The 17496-nt window shown below is 34.0% G+C and overlaps 1 protein-coding gene across 10 annotated transcripts in view; it reads left to right on the top strand.

The window, feature by feature from the left end:
* GULP1 (GULP PTB domain containing engulfment adaptor 1) overlaps nt 1–17496 on the top strand; it is a 301980-nt gene that overhangs the window by 246884 nt on the left and 37600 nt on the right. For all 10 annotated transcript variants that reach the window (XR_012094240.1, XR_012094241.1, XM_038001858.2 and 7 more), the window contains one exon: nt 861–998. Coding sequence is in view for 8 of the 10 variants with exons in the window: in XM_038001858.2 (XP_037857786.1) it covers nt 861–998 (138 nt within the window). In the remaining 2 variants the exon portion in view is untranslated. The remainder of the gene's footprint in view (nt 1–860; nt 999–17496) is intronic.

Genomic DNA, 17496 nt, shown 5'->3' on the forward strand with positions numbered 1-17496 from the left:
ATAAAAGTGTCAAATGCCCCATCTTTTGACTAAATAATAGTAATTTTAGAAACACATTTATTTTATATAAATATTTTTATTTTAATGGTGTATTTACCTGCTATTTTATAAGTTTTATAATTTAATGTATGTGTGTGTGCATATGTAAATATATACTGCCACTATATCTATCTGGTTGCAGTATTTGCCTTCTACTGATGAACAGATTTGATTTCATGATATGGAGTCTGGATATGTATACCATTCATTCACTGCTTCTTGAAAAATGCTACAGAAGTTCGAAAGATGAGCTTCCTAGACAGAAAAGGTTCAAGAGTGTATGAGTAACCATGAAATTATATAAAATAAAATTTAATAAGATTACTAAGGATGTAATTATAGTGTGTTTCACACGAAATTGTATCCAGATAAGGCTGTGTTCTAAATTATAATGCTAGTAAATAGCAGTGAGATAAAATGAGAATCCTCTGGTTTAAAAGAGTTCTGGTAATTCTGTAAAACTGTGCTGGTGTCTTATTCTTTCTGGGTCTCATTGTTCTCCTCTGTAAATATGCAAAGTTTAAAGTGTATGATTTCTCAAGAGCCATTGTAGCTCAGATAGGCCATAAATCTTTGATCATTTTGTACTATGCTTGTGTTTTGCTAAGCACTATTGAAATGCATATCTTAGTTTCATCCTGAATCAGGAGGTCTATCTGTATCCATTATGCCTTTGTTTTAGGCTGGAGTATGCATAATTATAAAATCAAAGATTGACAGATGATTGTTCTACTAAGTCATATGTTATTAACACAAATGAGTATTTTAGAAAATGAAAAAAGAATCCCATCAACTATGTTTATTTCCATCTGTGTTTACAGGAAGTTCAACACAATTGCCAGCTTCATAGAATATCTTTTTGTGCAGATGATAAAACTGACAAGAGGATATTCACTTTCATATGCAAAGATTCTGAGTCAAATAAACATTTGTGCTATGTATTTGACAGCGAAAAGTGTGTAAGTATCCCAGATGTTTTAGGGTGGTTTGTTCTGTTTTACAAGCCAGGAATTGTCTAGTTTCTGGCATTAGTAAAGTATTTGAAAATGAATAATGTCTGTAAATACTTAGCTGTACTAATAGATTTATTTTGTCATGAGAATATGCTTCAGGATGTCATCCATGACTAAATTCTCATGTTCATGAGCATAAACTCACATGCAAATTTATTTTATTAGAATGTCATGCCTGCTTATGTTATGCATTTGTTTATTTTATAATAATTTAATCTATTTTAGTTTTAAACTCAAATAGGATTTAGTAATATGCACATAATATAAGAGTAATGGTGAGCAAAAGTGTGTTTCCCCCACATGTGCAGAATCTGGTGGATTTTATAAAAATAAATATTCTTAACTCCAGGAAGTATAATCTGTATGGTTCCTTAAAAGATTTTCTAATACATTGAAAATGTAGTTCCTTATGTTCATTATATAAAACTCTTAGGCCAGGCACGGTGGCTCACACCTGTAATCCCAGCACTTTGGGAGGCCGAGGTGGTCGGATCATGAGGTCAAGAGATCGAGACCATCCTGACCAAAATGGTGAAACTCCGTCTCTACTAAAAATACAAAAATTAGCTGGGTGTGGTGGCGCATGCCAGTGGTCCCAGCTACTGGGGAGGCTGGGAGAATCACTTGAACCTGGGAGGTGGAGGTTGCAGTGAGCCAAGATCGCACCACTGAACTCCAGCCTAGCGGCAGAGTGAGACTCCGTCTCAAGAAAAGAAAAAACAAAACAAAACAAAAAACTTAATATAATGAAAGTTAATAGAATTATATGTATGAAATTCTATGTTAAATCCTGTAGCTGTTCTTTAATCATCTGAAATCTTAAGGAAAACCCATTGATGGCTGCAGTGAAGGAAAAACATGTAACCTCAACAATTTTATTGGTTTAGGTAGGAAATAAAACAATTCATCTATTTGCTAATTTATCTTGCTGTCAAAAATAGATAGCTAATATTATTATCGCTATTATGTCATTTGTTTATCTAGCTTCAGTATTGAGCTTCTTGAGAACAAATACCTTTTTATTTGTTCATGTGACTCCTACATCAAGTGGACAATAGGTGCTCAATGAAGCATTCCTTAAGAAAAAGATCGCGTTGAAAACTTACAAAACATAGAGCAAGTTATCATTTTTATTTTTTAAACTGTAATTCTCTAGAAAGGAAAGCTAATGTGCTAAGCTACTAGACATCATAATACCTTTTGTGAATTTGGTGCACATTATGGAACATTTCATCAGAAAAAGATGCTTAGCAATCTAAGACAATATTTTGCGCACAATAAGACATTTTATATAGCTCAAACTGATGTTGAATTTTATTTTATATGAACTTCTGTTGAATGAATAAATAAAATTTATGTATAATTTACATATTTCAAGTGCTTTTTAACCATGATTGCTTACAGATTCTTTTCTCTATGACTGAGAAGATTAAAGTTGATATTTGTTGAATATCTTCTATACATAATTTATAACCTTTTACCACCGACATAAAGCAGTAAACTCAGTTATTCTTCTTTCTGCCTTACCCATAGAAATAAATTTTGAAATGTTTTAGAGTCAGAGTTCGTTATAAATATTAGCCTTCTTATAGATTTGTGCCACTTGTTTTATATTCTTTGATCCCTATCCAAATTTGTTACATTAATATTTAAAATATAAGCTTGCCAGCTTAAAAGCATAGACCCCATTTCTTCTTCATCCTAACTGTCTGTAATTGATTGTTCTCTTTGGATGTAGCATATCTACTCTATTTTCTCTTAAAGACTGAAAATAATTTCCTAAAGCCTAAGCAGTGGTTCACAATCATTAATGTGCATAAAAATCATACGGGATGCCTTTTAAAAACTCTTATCAATTGGGGCTGAAGCTCAGGAAATCTATATTTATCAAGTATACCAAGTTGTTCTACTGCAGGTAGAGGAAGTCTTGGCTTTGAAAAGTTCCCAGAAAATCTCCCAACTATAAGTTGACATCACCTTTGTGAGCTGAAAAAGGACATGTTTTCTTAAAAATTTGTTATACCTGCAGTATCTTAACTATGATGTTTTGTCAGTGCTAATTATAATGATGACTTTATTTATAACACTGATGTTATATGTATGTAGACTTTTTGATATGCCATCTTATGTAATTCTTATTTTAAATAGTTTATCATAGAGTGCTAAAATGGGAAATAAGTTATGGCCTATCTCATACAACTCTCCTTCTATTTTAAAAAACCAAGATCAGAGATATTGAAGTAAGTTTTCTTCCATAAGTATTCACATACTTTATTAAAAGTATCATGTTGTATTAATAGTCCTCCTTCTTCCATAGTGATGTTGAGGACCATATGAGGAGTGAGAACATTCAGCCCTGCCAAATTAGAATGCTGAGCCTCTATACTTACCAGGCAATAAGGGAGCAGTGCATTTCTACCCTCACTGTCATACTGGAATTGCATCAGATGAAGCCACCTAAAGCAGAAAATTTAAATCATTTCCAGTATTTCATAAAATGAAAATCACTCTTTGTACCAAGAAACAGGTTTCTTAAACTAAAAAAGAAACAACAGTCAGTAGTTACCAACACATAGATGTCAGAGATATTAGAATTATAGGACAAAGGTTTTGGAACAGCCATCATATAACATAATAAAATGAGCAGTTACAAACACATATGAAACAGATGAGAATGCAGAAAATCTTATCAATGAAATAGAAAATCTAAGCAAAGAAACAGAAGATATAAAGAATACTGAAAAATAACCACAGGGAAGACTCAATGTATAGGCTCAACAGCAGAATAGAGAGAACAGAGGAAAAGAATCAATGACCTAGAAGATTGACAAATAGAAAAATGTTATCATTTTAAAAACCCATAGAAATGCAATGAAAAGAAAACAGAGAAAGAAAAAAGATAAGTAACAGAAAAGAAAAAGATTAAATAATGTACTTAAGCCCTAACATATCAAAAATCACATTAAATGTAAATAGTCTACGCCAGTTAAAATATGTTGTTAGGGTGGATTACAAAACGTAATCCAGATACATATCGTCTATAAGAAGTTCACTGCAAACATAATGGTATAGGTGATATAGGCAGGCTAAAAATGAAAGAATGAAAAGAGAGTTTTCATGCAAACATTATTCAAAGAAAGCAATAGTAACTATATTTACATCAGATAAAGTAGACCTCCATGCAAAGAAAATTACCAGAGACAGAGGGGGACATATAGTGATAAAAGGGATCAGTTCCCAAGAAGATATGGTAATTCTAACTGTATATTACCAAAATATAGAGCTGCAAAACGAGAAACAAAAACAGATAGAACTAAAAGGGTAAATAGACAAATACACAAGTATAGTCAGAAATTTTACTGGCACTTTCCCGCAAATTTATAGAATAATTAGAAAATCATCAAGGATATAGAATAACTCAACATCATCAACCAGTGGGATCTAATGAGCAATTACAGAGAACCTCAGCCAACAACAACATTTTGTATGTTATTTTCAAGTGTTTGAGGATGATGTACCAAATTAAGTCGCATCCTGGACCATAAAGTAAATCTTGAAAAGTTAAAAGAGTTAAAATTATTTAACATTTCTCTGACTATAAGGAAATCAGTCTAAAAAATCAGTAACAGAAAGCCAGAAAATCTTTACAAGCTAGGAAATGAAACATCATATTTGTAAATATTCCATACATCAAATAGCAATTCACACATGAATTTTTAATTCCGTGAATTGAATAAAAATGAAATAGAGCATATCAACATTTGTGTGATATAACTAAAGCAGTGATAAGAAAGAAATTTGTAACAACTAATTTAAAACATTAGAAAAGAAGAAAGTCTTAAATGAATAATCTATGTTCCCATCTCAAGTACACAGAACAACAAAAATATCAAAATAAACCACAAAGTAAGCAGAAGGAAGATAAGATTAATAAGAAATTGAAAATACAGAAAATCAATGAAGCAAAGACCTGATTCTTCAAAAGATTATAAAAGTCACAAATTGTATTAATTTGGCAAAGAACAAAAGAGAGGGAGAAGACACAAGTTACCAATATTTAGAATGAGAACCAGCAGATTTCATTATAGACTCTCTGAATATCAAAAGAATAAGAGGATCCTTTAAAGAACTTTACACACACAAATTCAAAAATACAAATGAATTGGATCAATTATTTAGGAACAATATTACCACAAATCACTCATTATTAAGTAGATTATTTTAATAGCCTAACTATAAAGGAAATTAAATTTATAAATTTAAAGTTATTAAAAGATAAATCTCCAGGTGTAGAGGGTTTCACTGGAGAATTCTATAAAATGTTTAAACAGGAATTAATGCTATTCTGTATAATCCATTCCAGGGAAAAATAAGAGAGAAATACTTTCTACTTCATTTTGTGAAACTAGTATTTCTCTGATACCAAAACCAGACTTAGTGCAAATAAATAAATAAACAAACCAATAGTAGAGATCTGAATTCCTCAGGAATAAAAATGTAAAAATTCCTAAGGAAATATAACCCAATAATGCATTGTATTAGTCAGGGTTCTCTAGAGGGATAGAGCTTATAGGATGTATATATTGAAAGTTTACTAAGGAGTATTAAATTCACACAGTCACAAGGTCCCACAATAGGCCATCTGCAAGCTGAGGAGCAAAGAAGCCAGTCATAGTCCCAAAGCTGAAAGACTTGAAGTCCAATGTTCAAGGGCAGGAAGATCCAGCACAGGAGAAAGATGTAGGCTGGGAGGTTAAGTCAGTCTAGACTTTTCACGTTTTTCTGCCTGCTTTATATTCTGGCTGCATTAGCAGCTGATTAGATGGTGCCCAGCCAGTTTAAAGGTAAGTCTGCCTTTTCCAGCCCACTGACTCAAATGTTAATCTCCATTGGCAACACCCTCACAGACACACACAGGATCAATACTTTGCATCCTTTAATCCAATAAAGTTGACGCTCAGTAATAACCATCACATGCATTAAAAGAATTATATGCAAAGATTAAGAGTAGCTTGTCCCAAGGATGCACATTTTGCTCAACATTCGAAAATCTGGTGATGTAATCAACCACATGATAAATCTAAAGAAGAAACATCATGTGATAATACCAATTAGTGCTTTAAAACTACTTTTTAGGCCGGGCGCGGTGGCTCAAGCCTGTAATCCCAGCACTTTGGGAGGCCGAGGCGGGCGGATCACAAGGTCAGGAGATCGAGACCATCCTGGCTAACACGGTGAAACCCCGTCTCTACTAAAAATACAAAAAAACTAACCGGGCGAGCTGGCGGGCGCCTGTAGTCCCAGCTATTCGGGAGGCTGAGGCAGGAGAATGGCGTAAACCCAGGAGGCGGAGCTTGCAGTGAGCCGAGATCGCGCCACTGCACTCCAGCCTGGGGGACAGAGCAAGACTCCGTCTCAAAAAAAAAAAAAAAAAAAAAAAACTACTTTTTAAAAAATGAACACACACTCATTGTTTAAAACTCTCAGAAAAATAGGAATAGAAAGAACTTCCACAATTTGATAAAGAGCATCTAAACAAAATACAGATATTTTACTTCATGGTAAAAAAAAAAGAATGCTTTTCTCCTAAGATATGGAACAAAGCAAAGCTTTTCACTCTCTTGGCTCATATGAAACACTGCCATAGAAGCTGTAGCCATCGCAGCAAGACAAAAAAGCATATAAGAAATTTGCAGATTGTTAAAAAAAGAAATCTTTGCTTATATGCAGATGACATGATTGTCTATGTAGAAAATTTTGAGTCTAAAACAATTTCTGGATTTAATAAATGAATTTAGCCAGGTGGCAGAATACATAATTAACATACATGGATCAATTGTATTGCTGTATACTAGTAGTGAACATGTGGATACAAAAATTTACAATTGCTAAAAGAAGTGGAATACATAGGTGTAGGTCTAAACTAAGAAGTGAAATTTGTATGCTGAAAATTTATATGCAACAAAATGCTGATGAAAGAAATGATAGACTGTATAAATAAATGGAGATACTATTTTCAGTTCTTCATACTGATGTATAGATTTAACACAATTCCTGTCAAAATTATAGCAAAGTTTTGTAGATATAGACAAGATTACTCTAAACTTTATATGGAAAGGCAAAGGAGATAGAATCGCTAAAACAATTTCAAAAAAAGAGCAGTGAAGTGAAAGTAATTCATCTATCCTGTTTCAAGACATGTTAGATACCTTTACTAATGAAGACTTTAGTTTTGGTGGAGGGATAGACAATAGGTCAATGGAAGAGCAAACATGTAAATCAACACACAGAAATATGCCCAGCTAATGTTTGTCAGTGCTACAAAAGCAGTGCAATAGGGGAAAGAAAGTTTTGAGGGGTTTTTTTGTTTGCTTTTGTTTTGTTTTTGTTTTTTGTTGTTGTTGCTTTGTTTTTGTTTTTTGTTGTTGTTCAAAGAGTGCTGGTGCAATTGGACTTTCATAGGCAAATAAAATGCACCTTGACCTAAACCTCACACTCTATCTAAAAATTAACTGAAAATTCATCATGGACTTAGATATAAAAAGTACAACTATAAAACATTTAGAAAAAAACACATGGGAAACCTTCAGAATGTAGGGCTAGGAAAAGAGTTCTTAGAATTGACATCCATAGCATCCAAATGACATCCATTGACATCAAAATGGGGGAAAATGATACACTGAACTTTTGAAAACATTTTTCTATGTGTACGTGCTTTGTTCCATGTCTTAGGAGGAAAGCATTCATTTTTTTTTTATCATAAAGTAAAATATCTGTATTTTGTTTAGATGTTCTTTATCAAATTGGGGATGAAAAGACTGGGAGAAAGTATTTGCAAACCACATATCAGACAAATAACTAGTAAAAAAACATTCAACACTCAACAGTATGAAAACAATCAAATTAGAACACGAACAAAAGACAACAAGATGCATTTCATTGAAGAGGATGTACAGATGACAAGTAAGATGTGAAAAGATGTTAAACTTTGGTGTCCATTAGGGAAATGCAAAATAAAATCAAAATAAGGTAATACTACAGAACTTTCAGAAGGGCTACAATAAAAACACCAAATGCTGGTAAGAATGGGGAAAAAGTACATCACTCACACATAGCTGATGGAGATATAAAATGATATGGCCATTTAGGAAAAACAATTTGGCAATTTTATAAGAAACTAAACATGCAACTGTCCTGTGAAATACTTGGACATTTATCCCAGATAAATCAAAACTTAAAATGTTCACACAAAATCCTATACACAAATATTTATAGAAGTTTATTCATAATAGCCCAAAACTACAAGCCATCCAGAAAATGGGTGAAGGAACATTACCTAGCAATTAAAAGGCATGAACTATTAGACACACAACAATGTGGATGACTCTCCAGAGATTAGGGAATGCAAAAAGTCTATCTCAAAAGCCTGTGTACTCTATGATTCCATTTCTATAATATTCTTAAAATAGCAAAATTATAGAAATGGAGAAAAATTAGTGTTTTCCAGAGGTTAAGGAAATGATGAGGGCAGGCTAGAAAAGGATGTGCTTATAAAACAGCAAGATGAAGGATTCTTGTCGTAATCAAATTATTCTGTATTTTGACTATATTATTAATATCCTGGTTGTGAGTGGTACTATAGTTTTGCAATATATTATCATTAGAATAACCTGGACAAAGGATACACAAGATCTCTCTGTATTATTGCTTACAGCTGAATGTAAATCTAAATTATCTGAAAATAAAGTTTACTTTAAATATCTGAAAAATAAAGTGTGGCCTATTTGGACCAAACCTTTTATCTTATTTTAAGTAAATTGTAGGCCAAAAAGAATTAGTTTCTTTCCCAGAGTGACAAGCTAGATAGAAACAGAATTTGAACTTAGAGGAAGGCCTACTTTAGCATACTACAAAACTGGAATTCACTTTATTGGTATTATCATGTTATATTATTTACATTTGATATTTATGCAACTTCTACAGTCATCTTATTAAATTACAAAAATACAACTAGAACAGAGAATTTATTGTGATATGGCTGATTTTTATTATAAATTAAATATAATTGCTGTCAACTGTTTAACCATTATTTTTTCTTCATTTTTCACAATTTCATTTCTAAATGTTAATAAATATACCTTATTTGATGAATGCTACTTTTAATATAATTTAAAGAGTAGCCCAAATTATCAAATCAAATTATCACACACATGTTTTTTAAAGTTGTGAAAGGAACTGTAAAATAAGGCAAAGTTTAAAACTTCATTTTTACATCTTAATTAATTCTCTGTAAAAAGGGTTCATTGTCAAAAGAATCATACATTGTTAGTACTAAAAGGAATCATTGCATCCAGTCTTTTTACAAGATCTGTTTGGGGGAAGGTGTTTACTACATATTCTTATTATAGCTCTATTTCACATTTGTCTTGTATTAGTAATAATTTTTGAATCACATTTATTAAAATAAAAAATGATTGTTTTTTATATTTCATTACATGATTGAGGGAGAGCTAATTTTCTTAGATTAGCCATCCAACTTAATGTAATTAGTTTAAAATTAGAATCTGGAAGCTTATTGTTGCTGAGTATTTGCCTCCAATACTAGTTTTCATGTTTCCGTTTCATGAAATACTATAATTTACATATCAAGTCCCTGAGTTTAAAAACTCCAAAGAATTGGCTTATTATGACAGCAAGCAGGAGTGACCAGCTATACACTAGAAAACTAATTTTTCAGTTAATTGTCTGAGGTTCTTTTGTATGTGATTTTGAAGACAAACTTTCTTTTATTTGAACAAATTTATGAAGTAAATGTGAAACTTTGTTACATGGATATAATGCGCAGTGATCAAGTCAAGGCATTTAGAGAAGACATCACCTGAGTACAATACGTTTGTATTAACTATAGTCACCTTACTCTACTACCAAACATTGAATTTATTCCTTCTCTCTAACTGTATGTTTGTACCCATTAACCTACTTCTCTTCATCCTCCTTTTCCCACTTATTCTTCTCAGGCTCTGTTATCTGTCTTTCTACTCTATACCTCCATGTGATCAAATACTTTACTTTCACATGTAAACAAGAACATGCAATATTTGTCTTTTTCTGCCTTGTTTATTTCACTTAAGATAATGACCTCCAGTTCCATCCATGTTGCTTTGAATGACATGATATCATTACTTTTATAGCCAAATAATGTTTCATTGTGCATGTATACAACACATTTTCTTCATCCGTTTATCCACTGGCAGACATTTAGATTGATGCCATGTGTTTGCTATTGTGAATAGTGCTGAAATAAACATCTGACTGCAGGAATCCCTTTGATATATTTATTTATTTTCCTTTGGGTGGATACCCAGTAGTGGAGCTGCTGGACCAAATGATAAATATATTTTCAGGGTTTTTTTTTTTTTTTTTTGGAAATCTTCATAGTGTTTTCCATAGTAGCTTTAGTAGTTTACATTTCCACCAACAGTACATAAAAGTTCCTTTTTCTCCACGTCCTCGCCAACCTCTGTTATCTTTTGTCTTTTTGATAATAGCCATTCTGACTGGGGTAAGATGATAACATTGTGGTTTTGATTTGCATTCCGTGATGATTATGATATTGAGCATGTTTTAATATACTTGTTGACTGAATGTGTGTCTTCCTGTGGGAAATGTCTATTCATGTACTTTCCTTTTTTTTTTTTTTTTTTTTATGGGAACATTTTTTTTCTTTTCCTAAGTTGTTTGAGTTCCTTATATGATCTGGAAGTTAGTCCTCTGTCAGATGAATAATCTGAAAATATTTTCTCCAGTTCAAAAGTTGTTTCTTCATTGTGTTGATTGTTTATTTTTCTGTGCAGAAGCTTTTTAGTGTAATTAAGTATCATTTGTCTATTTTTGTTTGTGTTGCCAGTACTTTTGAGATCTTAGTCATAACTTCTCTGCCTAGTCCAATGTTCAGTAGTTTTCCTTAGATTTTCTTGTAATATTTTTACAGTTCCAGATATTATGTTTAAGTTTTTAGGCCACTTTGAGTTGATTTTTGTATGTTGTGAGAGATAGGGGTCCAGTTTCATTCTCCATGTGGCTATTCAACTTTCCCAGAACCATTAATTGAAGAGGATGTTCTTTCTCTAGTGTAAGTTCTTTTTGGCTTTGTCAAAGCTCAGTTGACTGTAAATATGTGGTTTTATTTCTGAGTTCTTTATTCTATTCCATTAGTCTGTGTATCTGTTTTTATACCAATACCATACTGCTTTTGTTACTGTTACCTTGTAGTATATTTTGAAGTCAGGTAATGTGATGCCTCCAGCTTGTCTCTTTTTGCTCAGAATTGCTTTAAGCTTGCCGTTTCTTCGTTTCTTATTCTGTGATGAATGATGTCAGTATTTTCATAGGCATTGCATTGAGTCTGCAGGTTGCTTTGGATGGTAGAATCATTTAAATGATACTATTTCTTAGGATCCATGAACGTAGGATATTTTTCTATTTGTTTGTGTCATTGACTATTTCTTTTATCAGTGTTTTGTAGCTCTCCTTATAGAGAACTTTTACCTCCTTGGTTAAATTTATTCATATATATTTATTCCTATATATATGTATATACATATATGTGTTTATCTTTCTATCTATATATATGCATGTGTATACGTGTTACACTATTGTAACTGAGATTGCTGTCTTGATTTCCTTCTCAGCTACATCACTGGCGTACAGAAATGCTCCTGATTTTTGTACCTTAATTTTGTATCCTCCATCTTACTAAATTCATTTATCAAATCTAAGAATTTTTTTATGGAGCAATTAGATTTTTCTAGATATAAGATCATATCAGCAAACTGGGATAATTTGACTTCCTCTTTTCCAACTTGGATGCCTTTTATTTCTTTCTTATGTTTGATTGACCTGGGTGGACTTCCAGTACTGTGCTGAATAGGCGTGACGAAGGTGGGCATTCTTGTCTTTTCCAGTTCTTAGAGGAAAGGCTTTCAACATTTCTTCCTTCAGTATGACATTAGGTGTGGGTTTATTATTTCATGGTATGTTTCTTCTATGCCTAGTTTGTTGAGAGATTTTTATCATGAAGGTATGTTGAACTTTATCAAATTCTTTTTCTATGCCTATTGAGATGATTATTTTTTGTCCTTCATTCCATTAATTTCAGTTACCACCTTTATTGATTTGTATATGTTGAACCATCCATGCATCTCTGGTATAAATCCCACTCAGTCATGGTGTATTATATTTTTGTGTGCTGTTGAATTGAGTTAGCTAGCATTTTGTTGAAGATTTTGTTTCTATGTTCATCAGTAATATTGACCAGTAGTTTTGTTTTTTTGTTGTTGTTGTTGTATCCTTATCTGGTTTTGTTATCAAGGTGATCTTGGCCTTAGAGAATGAGTTAAGAAGAACCCTGTTCTTCAGTGTTTTGGAATAGTTTCAGGATTGGCATTAGTTCTTTGTATATTTGGTAGAATTTTGTTGTGAATCCATCTGGTCCTGAACTTTTCTTTGTTGAGACAGTTTTTATTACTGACTCAATATTGCTACTCATATTGGCCTGTCCAGGTTTTCTGTTTCTTCCTGATTCACTTTTGTTAGGTTGCGTATTTCCAGGAACTTACGCATTTACTCTAGATTGTTCAGATTGTTCAGTTTGTCAGCATGTAGTTGTTTATAGTAGTCTTTGGTGATCTTTGTATTTCTGTGGTCAGTTGTTAAATTTCCTTTTTCATTCTAATTTAGTTTATTTGGATCTTTTCTGTTCTTGGTTAGCCTACTTAATGATTTCTCAATTTTACTTATTTCAAAGAACCAATTTTTTGTTTCTTTGATCTTGTGTATTTTTTTTAGTCTCTGTTTCATTTAGTTCTCCTCTGATCTTTTTAATTTATTTTATAATGTTAATTTTGGGTTGGTTTGTTCTGACTTTTCTAGTTCCTTAAGATGTATTGTTAAGTTGTTAACGTGTTATCTTTCTACAGGAATTTGTTGATACAGGATTTTATTGCTATAAACATTCCTCTTCGTACTGCTTTTACTGTATCTCACAGGTTTTAGTTTGTTTCCATTTTCATTTGTTTCAGTAATTTTTTTTTTATTTCCATCTTAATTTCTTTGTCAACCCAGTGGTCATTCAGGAGCATGTTGTTTAATTTTCATGTATTTGTATGTTTTCCAAAGTTCTTGTTAGTATTGATTTATTTTTATTCCGTTGTGGTCTGAGGGGATAGTAGAAATTATTATCATTTTTTTATTTGTTGAGGCTTGTTCTATGGCCTAATATATGGGCTATACCGGGAAATGTTCTATGTGCTAATGACAAGAATCTTCTGCAGTTTTTGGATAGAATATTCTATAAATGTGTATTAGGTCAATTTGGTCCATAGTACAGTTTAAATTTGGGGGGTTTCATTGTCTGTCTAGATGATCTATCTAGTACTGACAATGGGATTTTGGATTCCCCCACTATTATTGTATTGCAGTCTATCTCTCTCTTTAGATCTAGAAATATTTACTTTATGGATCTTTGTGCTCCAATATTGGGTGCATATATATTTAGATTTTTTTAGAATTGTTATATCCTCTCACTGGATGTATTCCTTTATCATTATATAATGACCTTTTCCATCTTTTTAGAACTGTTTTTGTCTTAAAGCCTATTTTATCTAAGTATAGCTATTTCTGCTTGCTTTTGGTTTTCATCTGTGTAGAATAACTTTTTCTGTCTCTTTACTTTTAGTCTATATGTGCCTATACTGGTAAGGTGAGTTTCTAGAAGGGAGCATATATTTGGATCATTTTAAACATCAATTCATTCATACTATGTATTTATGTAGAAAACTTAATCCATTTACAGTCAGTGTTATCATTGCTAGGTAAGGCTTTGTTCCTGTCATATTGTTAATTGTTTTCTGGTTGTTTTATATATGACTTTCTTCTGTTATTGTTCATCTTTGTTGTTTTGGTAGATGTCTGTAGTGGTACACTTTGAGTCTTTTATCTTTTTCCTTTGTGTTATTTCTTTACCAATGAGTTTTATACTTTCATGTGTTTTCCTGATGGTAAATCTTGTCCATTTGTTTCCAGGTTTAAGACTTCCTTGAGCAATTCATATAAGACCAGTCTAGTTGTAACAAATTCCCTCAGTATTTACTTGTCTGAGAAAGACTTTATTTCTTCTTTATTTAGAAAGGAGAATATTGCTGGATATCATGTTCCTTTTTTTTTTTTCTTTTAGCACTTTGAATATTTTAGCCCATTCTCTTCTAGTCTGTAATGTTTTTGCTGAGCAATTCACTGTTAAGCTGATAAGATTTGCTTTATAGGTGACTAGACGCTTGCTGTTTTTAGAGTTCTTTATCTTTGACTTTAGATAGTCTGAGTATAATGTGCCATGGTGACTGTCTTTTTGCTTTGTATCTGCTTGGCAATCATTGATCTTTCAGTAAGTGGATATTTATATCTCCTGCTAGACTTAAAGAGATTTCATCTAGGCCGGGTGTGGTGGCTCACAATTGTAATCTCAGCACTTTAGAAGGCCTAGGAAAGTGGATAACGAGGTCAGGAGTTTGAGACCAGTCTGGCTAATATGGTGAAACCCCATCTCTACTAAAAGTACAAAAATTAGCCAGGCATGGTTGCATGCACCTGTAATCCCAGCTACTTGGGAGGCTGAGGCAGAAGAATTGCTTGAACCCGGGGGACAGAGGTTGCAGTGAGCTACGATTGAACCACTGCACCCCATCCTGGGCAACAGAGCAAGACTCCATCTCATAAAAAAAAAAAAAAAAGAAAGAAAGAAAGAAAAGAAAAGAAAAACAAAGAAAAAGAAAAGAAAGTTTTCATCTACTATTTCATGAAATGGGTTTTCTAATCCCTTTGTGCTTTCTTCACCCTTGGGGACACTGATAATTTGAATTTTCAGTAACTTTAAGGTGTCACAAATGGCATGAAGGCTTTCCTCATTCTTTTCTATTATTTTTATCTTTATATTTGTCTGACTGAATTATTTCAAAAGATCTGTGGATTTGAGACGTTTTTTTCCTCCGCTTGATCTAGCTATTGTCAAGTTATCATTGTGTTTCTCCTCAATGAGTTCTTAAGTTCTAGAATTTGTCTTTCATTCTTCTAAAACATATTTATCTCTTTGGTGTTTTTCTCATTCATATACTGATTTGTTTTTCTGATTTCTTTTTATTGTTTTTCAGGTTTCTCTTGTATCTTACTGAGCTTCTTTCAAATCAGTATCTTCAATTCTTTATCTGGGATCTTGGGAATTTCTTTTTTATTAAGATCTACTGGAGATCTTAATTTATTGGAGAATTATTATGTTTCTTTCAAGGTGTCATATTTCCTTGATTTTTATGTTTCCTGTGTCCTTATGTTTATATCTGCACATCTATATAAAAGTCACTTCTTCCTGTTTTTGAATTTACTTTTTGTGGGGAGGAAATTTTCCTGAAAATGAATCTATGCTGTTGGTTGAGTAGGGCACTTTGACTTTGATTTTGGTTGTATACAGCAATGTAATCTCTGAATGATTTATTTTGCTCTTATATTACTCTATTCTCACATTGCTATAAAGGAATACCTGAGACTGTGTAATAGTCTGCTGGCATCTGCTTAGCTTTTGGGGAAGCCTCCGGAAATTTACAATCATGGCAGAACGTGAAGCATGAGCAGGCATGACTTCCATGGCAGGAGCAGTAGCAGGAGGGTTGGCGGGGAAGATGCTACACATTTTTTTTTTTTTTTTTTTTTTTTTGAGACGGAGTCTCGCTCTGTCGCCCAGGCTGGAGTGCAGTGGCCGATCTCAGCTCACTGCAAGCTCCGCCTCCCTGGTTTACGCCATTCTCCTGCCTCAGCCTCCCGAGTAGCTGGGACTACAGGCGCCCGCCACCACGCCCGGCTAGTTTTTTGTATTTTTTAGTAGAGACGGGGTTTCACCATGTTAGCCAGGATGGTCTCGATCTCCTGACCTCGTGATCCGCCCGTCTCGGCCTCCCAAAGTGGATGCTACACATTTTTAAACGACCAGATCTCATGAAAACTCACTCACTATGGTGAGAACAGCACCATGAGGATGTTGCTAATTAGAAATCTACCACCACGTTGCAATCACCTACCACCAGGCCCCATCTCCCAACAATGGAGATTACAGTTTGACATGAGATTTAGTAGGGTCAGAGATCCAAACCATATCTTTCTGCATCTGGTCCCCCAAATCTCATATCCTTCTCACACTGCAAAATACAATCATACCTTTCCAACAGTCCCCAAAGGCTTAACTCGTTTCGGCATTAACCCAAAAGTCCAAAGTCCAAAATCTCATCTGAGACAAGGGAAGTCCCGTTCACTTATGAGCCTGCAAAATCAAAAGCAAGTTAATTAATTCCAACATACAATGGGAGTACAAGTGCTGGATAAACATTCCCATTCCAAAAGGGAGAAATTGGCCAAGGAAAGGAGATACAGGCCTCATGCAATCCCAAAATCCAGCAGGGCAGTCATTACATTTTAAAGCACCAAAAGAATCTTCTTTGACTCCATGTCCCATATCCAGGGCCCACTGGTTTGAGAGGTGGGCTCCCAAAGTCTTGGGCAACTCTACCCCTGTGGCTTTGTGGGGTTCAGCCCTAATGGCTACTATCATGTGCTGGTGTTAAGTTCTTGTGCCTTTTCAAGCACAGGGTGCAAACTCTCAGTGGATCCACCATTCTGGGATCTGAAAGATGGTGGCCCTTTTCTCACAGCTCCACTAGGCAGTCCCCCAATGGGGAGTCTGTGTGGGGTGTCTAATGAGGGCTCCAATCTTACAGCAAAGCTCACCTCTTACACTCTGTGCATCTACAAGCTTAACACCACGTGGAAACTGCCAAAGCTTATGACTTGCACCCTCTGAAGCAGTAGCTTGTACTTTTTACCTGGGCATCTTTGAGCCATAGTTGGAGCTGGAGTGGCTGGGAAGCAGGGAATAGTGTTGTGAGGCTGTGCAGGGCAGTGGGGCCTTGGCCCTGGTCCATGAAACTGTTCTTCCCTCTTAGGAAGCCTGCAATAGGAGGTTACGCCACAGAGGTCTCTGAAATTACCTTAAGGCCTTTTGCCCATTATCTTGTCTGTTAGTGCTTGGCTCCTTTTCACTTGTGAAAATTTCTGCAGCTTGCTTGAATTCCTGCCCTGAAAATGGGCTCCTCTTTTCTACCACATGGCCAGTGATATGGTTTGGCTCTGTGTCCCCACCTAAATCTCATCTTGAATTGTACTCCTGTAATACCCATATGTTGTAGACGGGACCCAGTGGGAAATAATTTGAATCATGGGGGCAGTTTCCACCATACTATTCTCATGGTAGTGAATAAGTCTCATGAGATCTGATGGTTTTATCAGGGGTTTCTGCTTTTACATCTTTCTCATTTTCTCTTGCCACTGCCATGTAAGAAGTGCTTTT

This window comes from Chlorocebus sabaeus, chromosome 10, assembly GCF_047675955.1.
Source record: "Chlorocebus sabaeus isolate Y175 chromosome 10, mChlSab1.0.hap1, whole genome shotgun sequence".
In the NCBI taxonomy this organism is placed as follows: domain Eukaryota; kingdom Metazoa; phylum Chordata; class Mammalia; order Primates; family Cercopithecidae; genus Chlorocebus; species Chlorocebus sabaeus.